This window comes from Sinocyclocheilus rhinocerous, unplaced genomic scaffold (genome assembly GCF_001515625.1).
Source record: "Sinocyclocheilus rhinocerous isolate Xijiao unplaced genomic scaffold, SAMN03320098_v1.1 scaffold975, whole genome shotgun sequence".
In the NCBI taxonomy this organism is placed as follows: domain Eukaryota; kingdom Metazoa; phylum Chordata; class Actinopteri; order Cypriniformes; family Cyprinidae; genus Sinocyclocheilus; species Sinocyclocheilus rhinocerous.
The window spans coordinates 2,622,836-2,632,427 of NW_015628726.1; the positions used below are offsets into that span (position 1 = coordinate 2,622,836).

Below are 9,592 nucleotides of genomic sequence, written 5' to 3' on the forward strand. Positions count from 1 at the left end.
CTGTCCACAACTTTATCCCGGAGATCTTTTGACAGTGCCTTGTCACCCATAGTAGATTGTTTGCTTCAGTTGCACTACCAAGGACTGAAATGCTCCAGGAAAGCTCTTTTCATGCTGAGCTAATCAAATTGAGCACGGCTGATCACAGTTGAAAGTCAAATGGCTTTTTGTGCCATTGAGAAGATGATTAGCTACACCTGATTGAGTTTATAAGCCATTTTTAGGAGGGGGTGATCCTTTTTCCAACTCAGTGATTCACTTTTTAATTAATAAGATTAAAATAAATAGACTTAAATATATTATGGATTTAATAGATTTAAATATAAAATTATTTTGATTTAAATTCACAATTAGAATAATAATAAAATAATACAAATAAAAATATTTGATTAAAATAAAAATACAATTTGAGATAAATAAAATTGATTCAAATAAATAAAAAAATATTTAAATAAATAATTAAATTAATAAAAATAAAATTTAATTTAAATGAAATGAACAGTAGGCTACAGTACACTGTAAAAATATAATTTTTAATATTTGTGAATTTACTAGCAATTTGTGAGTAAAACCGGTTTCTAGATCAGTTTTTTTGTTCAGTGTAGCCTACTGTAGCCTAGTACATAGCAAAGCAAAATTATGTAACACAAAATAAACTAAATATTTTACAAATAGCCTAATATCTTACACATTTATATTATTATATTTTTTTCACAGTATAAATTGGGTCTTTACATGAAAACATTTAAATTATACCTTTTAAATTATAGGATGGGGGACCTTCACATGAAAATGATCATATTTGGTGGTCCGCGGCATGAAGTTATATTTTGTGCATTTATGTTTTTATAACAGCCTGGTTTCGGTAACTCTAACTACGCGTTGATTAGGCCTGAAACAAACACAGCATTGCCTCTTGGGAGAGTTTTGAGGAAGCTAATTAACTTCAGATATTAGACGTTTGTCAAAGCAGTCCTGCTACAGCTATCGAGCTAAAAATCGTGAGCGGCGTTCGCCAGATTTTCAGGTAAAGCGTTCTCATTTGCACAGTATTAACGAGTAATGCCGGCTGATTAGACGGATCGAAAACTAGAATTTATCACGGTCTGCTGAACTGAGGATGATGAGTATCACACACTCGCTAGCACATCCTGCTATCCAAGCTACATCGCTCCCCTGGGTCCTCCTACCCCGCACCCGCGTCTCCATGGCAACATGCCCTGCCTCACGTTACCCAGAGAGAGAATGGATGCTCTTTTTTCGAGTCTATGGTTCTTGTTGCTCCTGCTTTGAAACAACCCTGAGGCTACACTGGTGAGTGGTAGTTTCTTTGTGTGGTGGCAGGACTTATCGTTCTGGTAACGCTGCCTTGTGTTCTTTAATTAATTTAGCCCCCCTGACAGAGAGGATAATGAGGCATGTATGAGTCAGACTCCCTCTTTCGCCCTCAATTCCTCTTTTACTTAGCAAATATGTGCATGTGTGTTGCAATTCAAACATTGATCATTTAGAGCAGGGGTGTCCAAACTCGGTCCTGGAGGGCCGGTGTCCTGCAGAGTTTAGCTCCAACTTGCCTCAACACACCTGCCTTCAAGTTTCTAGTATGCCTAGTAAGAGCTTGATTAGCTGGTTCAGGTGTGTTTAATTGGGGTTGGAGCTAAACTCTTCAGGACACCGGCCCTCCAGGACCGAGTTTGGGCACCCCTGATTTAGAGGGTCCGTCCAATCCATGTATTTCAAAACACTGATTATTTCGTTTCATAAACAGAAACAACAAACAGAATCGAACAGCTGAGATAATCAAGTTGTTGAACTTCTTTTGAATACTCATGTATATGGCTAGTCTCTGAGGTGCTTCCTGTGTAATTATTAGAATACTTAGATCTCCCTCTGCTGGCCAAACACCGTAAATACAAGAGAGTGGATCAGCAAAACCATTTCATTCACTCACACACATATCACCTCATAATGGAAAAGACACGGAAAGAAAAAAAAATGTATATGACAATTAAGAACTCTTTAATAATCCTAAGCCATTCTCGATAATCTCCTTGTTATAGGCCCCTACTGCAAAATACATTTAAAAAAAAATCATATTGTGAATTATTATTATTATAAGTAAAAATGTAATTTATTCCTGTGATGGCAAATCTTAATTTTCAGCAGCCATTACTCCAGTCTTTAGTGTCACATGATTCTTCAGAAATCATTCTATGCCGATTCGGTGCATTTTGTTTTCTGGATTCTTTGATGAATAGTATATAGAATATATTTTTAAGTTAAAACAATATTTAATATCATTTTTTTAAAAAGATTTCTTAAAGAAAAAAACCTTACTGACCAGGGTTTTTTTATGGGTTCAGACATTACACTAACAATAACTTTGGCTATATATGCAAAATTCAAATGAAAATGTCAGTGCAAAAGAAAAAAACCTCTGAAAAAAAAATTCAGTTGACAAAAACTCCATTAAAACAGTTGTGAGTTGAAAATTGAGTGATCTAGAACCTTTATATAGTGAGTGCCATTGTAAAGACTCTAAGTTGATCCCTCACAGTCTCGTTTACACCCGCATTAGATTCAATATGGCATCTAACCTGACTATGGTCTGTGGCCCTAAAATAGGGCTGATACAGCACTCTGCAACATATCAGTTAATTCAACAATTCAACATCGAATAAGATCGGAAAATATAACATTTCACACGTAACAGTTGGCAAGATACAAGAATCAAAATGAACAAAATGCATGTTCACATTTGAAATAGAATCTATTATTTATTATTTAGACGCAGGGAGAAAGTTTTTATTTCTTAGTTTTCTTTTTTTTTTTCTCTACTGCACAATTTGCATAATTTCATGACATCCTGTGAACAACCACAAAACCATAACATTATTGATTTTTTTCTACTTTTTTTTTTACACAAAGTGAAAAACAAGACTCATTTTACAAGCATTTTTACAGTCCGCATACAACTTCAGATGATGTGTTCAATTTTTCTCTCTTTTTAAACTGAATCCGGAGGCAAAATATATCAACAAACATCTAACAAAACATGCAACATCTATGTAAAAACATAGAAACTCTTTGACAACCATTCAATTCGACAGGAAATTTTGTGTCGTCTTTTTTCCTTTTTTTTTTTTTTTTTAACACTCTGGTTTTCATTCTGAGAGATGTTGTTGATTTCATCAAACAGGTTGGAATGGATTGATCGAACACATGATTTTAAACTGATCCAGATATTACTTTCTTACACATTTAGACAAATACAATATGTACAGACAGAGTTTGACCTTGATCACAATCACATGCTCAACGTCAGGCCAAATAAATATTCAGACCTCTTCTCGTAGAAAATATCCTATGTATTTACAAAATCAAAAAAAGAACCAAATCACATTCACACAGTTTACAGCAACTGAATTCATCAAACGCATCTTGATTTGAAAAGGAATGGGGTAAATATTAGAATAAAAGTTTATATTTAGTAGTTTAACAGATGAAATGAATGTGCTTGTTTAAAGGGAACAACTGAAAAAAACAATCACACTTTGAAAGGTGTGATGATCTAAATAAAACTGATGACACTTGTTACAGGTTTTAATTGGCCATCAGAATTATGCACAACATAAAATATGCATTTTTACGTTTCAAATCTGCACAGATGAATTTTTTTTCCCTTTCCAAAAAAAAAAAAAAAAAAAAAAATCAAAATTTTCTGGTCAGCATATTTATTTTGTCATTATTTACGATACAATTTTGAAACCTATGAAAACAATAATGTAAAGTGCATATGATTAAAATGCCATAAAGACGAAGTAAAAAATAAATAAATAAAATAAACACTATACAATATTCATATAATGAATTTCTTTTTTTTTTTCCTTAACAGATATACATATATTCAGACACTCGCTTTGATGTCGCATGTTAAGATTTATGCATTCAAAGAACATAATCCATGTTGCATAGATTTACCCAAACAGAACCAGTGGATTTGGTTAAAACATCAGGTTGGCACACGATAGTTCATCTTACTATGACAGTAACCTTATATTCAGGTACATCTGGGCACCACTTGTGCAAGATGCAGATTAAATCATATGGAAACGTTAGTGTACATTTTATTATAACAGTCTGTTTCCATGTGTGAAATATGTCCACTGATATTGATAATGGAAACACTGACTGTTAAGTTAGAAAATTACTGTCTGGTGTTGAGATCCTAGACAGACAAAACACATGTGCCTTTATCCATCGATGGCACATACTAGTGTCGTTACACACTGATATGGTGCAGGTTAAAGAGGCAGTGATCATAATGAAAAAGAACTAAACTGACATGAACAGATGAACTTTACAGCAGAAAAACAATATTAAAAGTGCACCACCATAGACGCAGGACAGACACCTTGCACCATTAAAGTAAACAACAAACGTTACATCAGGATTTCAGTCAAGCCAATTGAGCCAGAACCCTTATATAAACGCCAAGGAGGACTCAAATGTACGTTAAGTATTATCATTATTATTATTAATCTTTTTTTGTCATTGCATATTTGGATTCCACATACAACTTGGTCACAAAACAGCGACTATTGATGACAACATCTGACCACTAACATGACATTTACTTCAAGATGCTGTTCATAAAACAAACACACATCGTGGACACGTACAATCATACTTCTGGATGATCGTAACCTCAGAGAGACAAATTTGAGGGATTGAGACGCTAAAAACAAAGCACACCTTCATTTAGCGTCCAGCAAACAGCCATTCTTCAAATGATCAAGAGGAATGTGTGAAACCCAGATCATCTCGACTTCATTGACGGATCCATGTCCAATAGCTGATGTCAGTCACAACCTGAAGTTTCAACGTTCCCTAAACATTGAAGACGACACTCAAGACATTATAAACAGGAATCTTGAACTGTGCGATTGGATGTTGCATTCAATAAGGGGAATCCATTATATTTACGATTGTCTTTCTTCCTTACAGTATAACCTCCATACAGTGCATAACATAGTCTGATATGGTCATTATATATCACATGATTGTGTCAACTATATGCTACATCTATCTTCTTGCAAACAATGTTTTTTGCAAGAAATATATATGATTTCGGATGTGTGATAAAAGCTGAAATGACATTGAAATGTAATAGTTGGTAGTAACAATTGGCCCATGCCTAAGATATTTTAGATGTAGAATGCAGTTGCAGAAATGACTCCCGCAATAGCTGACAACAGCAGTGCTCTGGGAGTGGAAATACATTTATCTATCCTGGTGAATGGACTCAAACACTTCGTCACAGTATTTAATGCAACCTCAATTTTCTCTTTCCATGATCTGTCAGTCATTCCAGACTCACAAACCCACCTTTTCCTGTTTTATTTCTCTTTTTTTGGAGGGCACCGATGGGAGATGGACGGCTTGTGATTACGTGACCACTAACATGACATTTACTTCAAGATGCTGTTCATAAAACAAACACACATCGTGGACACGTACAATCATACTTCTGGATGATCGTAACCTCAGAGAGACAAATTTGAGGGATTGAGACGCTAAAAACAAAGCACACCTTCATTTAGCGTCCAGCAAACAGCCATTCTTCAAATGATCAAGAGGAATGTGTGAAACCCAGATCATCTCGACTTCATTGACGGATCCATGTCCAATAGCTGATGTCAGTCACAACCTGAAGTTTCAACGTTCCCTAAACATTGAAGACGACACTCAAGACATTATAAACAGAGGAATCTTGAACTGTGCGATTGGATGTTGCATTCAATAAGGGGAATCCATTATATTTACGATTGTCTTTCTTCCTTACAGTATAACCTCCATACAGTGCATAACATAGTCTGATATGGTCATTATATATCACATGATTGTGTCAACTATATGCTACATCTATCTTCTTGCAAACAATGTTTTTTGCAAGAAATATATATGATTTCGGATGTGTGATAAAAGCTGAAATGACATTGAAATGTAATAGTTGGTAGTAACAATTGGCCCATGCCTAAGATATTTTAGATGTAGAATGCAGTTGCAGAAATGACTCCCGCAATAGCTGACAACAGCAGTGCTCTGGGAGTGGAAATACATTTATCTATCCTGGTGAATGGACTCAAACACTTCGTCACAGTATTTAATGCAACCTCAATTTTCTCTTTCCATGATCTGTCAGTCATTCCAGACTCACAAACCCACCTTTTCCTGTTTTATTTCTCTTTTTTTGGAGGGCACCGATGGGAGATGGACGGCTTGTGATTACGGCTGCGTTTGACTGGTTGTGGCCACTAGTTTGTGCCAGCTGACGGCCCGCTTACGCATGTCCACTTTGTCCAGCCAGATGTAGGCCTCGCCAACCAGGGTCTTCTTCACAAACTTCCCTCCATTTGACACCAGGAACAGCTGTGAAGAGGAAGGGGATAAAAGACGGGAGACAGGTTAAACAAAGTAAATTAGGAAGTAAATTAAATAATATAATACATACACTATCATTTAAAAGTTTGGGGTCAGTAAGATTATTTATATTCATATATATTACAAATCATTTTCATGTAGTGACAGTAAAGATTTTTTACATTGCTACAAAAAAGATTTATATTTCAACTAAATGCTTTCTATTCGTCAAAGAATCTTGAAAAGAATGTATCATGGTTTTCGCAAAAACATTAATCAGCATGACTGTTTTCAACATTGATAATAAGAATTTGTTTTTTTCCCCAAATCAGCATATTAGACGATTTCTGAAGAATCATGTAACACTGAAGACTGAAGTAATGGCTGCTGAATATTTAGCTTTGCCATCACAGGAATAAATTACATTTAATTATATATAAATATATATTAAATAAATACATTAAAAATTATAATTATAAACTCAGTTTATAATCTCTCTCACCTGAATAGAGTGGCCAACAGGATTCAGGTTCAAACGAAATGTCTCGTTGAATGATGGCTCTCTGTCGTGGCGACACACTCTGGTCTTCTTCTTTATGATCTTCTTTTGAGTTGCCACATTCACCACATAAAGCTTTACATACAAGTCTAGAAAGACAGTTGAAATATTACAGATTCTTCAGTACTCTATCAGCATCTTTCTCAGTGGACATTTCACTTATCTTGACTACAATATTTGTAAATCAGTGTCATTTCTGAGGATGTGTTTGAGGAATGTTTTATTACCAGGTAGGTGGTCTGGAGATTTGAACTTGTAGGTAATGTTTCTGCACTGCAGGATCTCAAGAACCAGCTGCTCTCCTTCAGTCTTCATTTCCTTCTTTATAGCAACCTTGATCTCACCCATCATCTTACCTACAGCCATAGACAGACAGCCAGCCAGACAGACAGACAGACAAACAGACAGATAGATAGATAGATAGATAGATAGACAGATAGACAGACAGACAGACAGACAGACATATTAAATATTTTAAAATGTATTATAACATCATATATTTCATATATTTGTTGTCTCTAATCAATTTCTGAATATGATTTTTCTATTTTTGGAAGGCTGGAATGTTGCTGTATGTTGTCATTTGTTCAATAAAAGCTTATATAAGTGGTGACCTCTAGTGGGCACGCGTGAAATTACAATTTTGCACTGAGCGGAATGGAAAACGTCTCAGGTTACTTATGTAACCATGGTTCCCTGAGTAGGGAACGAGACACTGCGTCCTCTAGGGGTCGCTATGGGGAACGGCTCGTCGTGACCCGTGTCTGAAGCATACATTGAAAAATAGCGTCTCTTCTACAGGGGGCATTCTCTCATAGCCGTTTTCGCGCATCGCCTCGATGTTCGCATAACTGGTATGCTGAAACCGATGGATGCGTGAGGAAAACGGCCTCTTCCATTCCTTCTCGATCTCAGTATGGAGATCAGGAAGGAAAGGAAGGCTCACCTGAGCTGGAGGGTTATGGCCAGAAAGATAACGTTCCTCGAGACGACCTCGCGACGTCACTTCCTTAGTCCGCTTCCACGGCAAGTCAAGCCTCGCCGTGGCACGATCCATAACCTCCAACAGCTCGTCATACGCAGGGCAGGAGGATTGGGAAGGCTCAGCCTCAGCTTCTTCGCTCTCTTCATCCATTTCCTGCTCTTCCTGGGCTGGACCCAGCAGAGCACTGGCCCCTGGATCAGATGATGTTAAAGAGAGAACATCATCCTCTGGCGGCTGTCTCTCGCCCGCCGCCGATGAGCGCGAGCGAGACTTATTTGAAAGCCCCTCTCTAAACTCATCGGCCAGGTCCACCTGAGATCCCCACGAGCTCATTCTCCTCCGTGCCTCAGCAGCAGCGGGTCCTGAACCGCGGGGAGCCGATGGCTGCCCCTCTTTACTTGAAAAGAGAGACAAACGAGAACGGAGCTTTTTCATTGGAAAAAACTCGCAATGCACGCAGATTGCCCCCTCGAGGACATCGCGTGCGTGCTCTTCGCCCAAACAAACAACACATAGATCGTGTGTGTCATCTGGTGTCAAATAGCGATGACACGGATGCACACACCTTCTAAATGCTCTGCTAGTGCTCGCCATAATAAATAGAGATAGCTCTTACTTTTTCCTTGGAAATGCACGCTTCAAACAGAACAGTCAATGAAGACGAAGAAGAGAATGATGTGTGCTCCCGGCGCTTATTTATACTATAGTCGCACCGGTAGTGACGTCATGGCTGTCGCCGGCCAACGAGTTGGTGTTTTTCAATGTATGCTTCAGACACGGGTCACGACGAGGCATTCCCCATAGCGACCCCTAGAGGACGCAGTTCGAAGTTCCCATGAAAGGGAAGCAGTGAACCTTCATTAAACTGTTAATACAAAATATACTGTATATTTATATGATATAAAACATGGAGTTGTACTGTATACTAAAATAGACTACGGAACAAGACATCGGTGGTAACTAAATACAAAACAATGTTTTGTGTAATGTTCATTATGTTGTACAAAGATACACAAAAATGTTCAGTAATGCACTTTTGACACTTTGCCATGCCGAAGTCTGTCTCCTTTGACAGCAACAAAAACACACACCCTCTGCTGTGATGAATTATTCAGCAGTGCATGGCAGTTACAGTGGCACGTCTAGAACAGAACAGAAGGGGATGACTGTTGTTTTCCTCTGTCTAAAAGGTTCTTAGTCTCCTCAACAGCTTTCAGGCAAGTGCTAATTCAACCTCAGGGGTGAACCTGACCTGCAGAACATGGTTTAAAACTCTATTATGACTCACAGTTTGCCAATTTTATTTAGTTCTCATGAGGTTCACTGCTATGAGCACGGACACGACTAAAAGTAGACTATGTGTGAACTGAAACCTCAGTTGAAACTGGAATATAAAACAGATTGTTACCTTCTGAATCAGCCAGGTTCAAAGATTCAAGTCCTCTGCCTTTATCTGTTCCATTTGGAATGTTTTTCCTGATGGAGAATCAGATAAAAAGTTGTGAGAACTACAACTTTTTTACTATTTGGATATACAAGATTAGATGTGAACTATTTAGGTTTCTTAATGCATATATATATATATATATATATATATATATATATATATATATATATATATAGTG

The 9,592-nt window shown here is 37.2% G+C and overlaps 1 protein-coding gene across 1 annotated transcript in view; it reads right to left on the reverse strand.

Annotated features, from left to right (window-relative positions):
• Positions 1-5,462: 5,462 nt before the first annotated feature.
• Positions 5,463-9,592, reverse strand: part of LOC107738431 (protein piccolo-like) — an 84,720-nt gene continuing 80,590 nt past the window's right edge. The window contains exons 35-38 of the mRNA XM_016550198.1: positions 9,376-9,443; positions 7,210-7,338; positions 6,926-7,071; positions 5,463-6,432 (exon numbers count right to left, since the gene is read on the reverse strand). Of these exons, the coding sequence (XP_016405684.1) occupies positions 6,289-6,432; positions 6,926-7,071; positions 7,210-7,338; positions 9,376-9,443 (487 nt within the window). The 3' untranslated portion in view covers positions 5,463-6,288. The remainder of the gene's footprint in view (positions 6,433-6,925; positions 7,072-7,209; positions 7,339-9,375; positions 9,444-9,592) is intronic.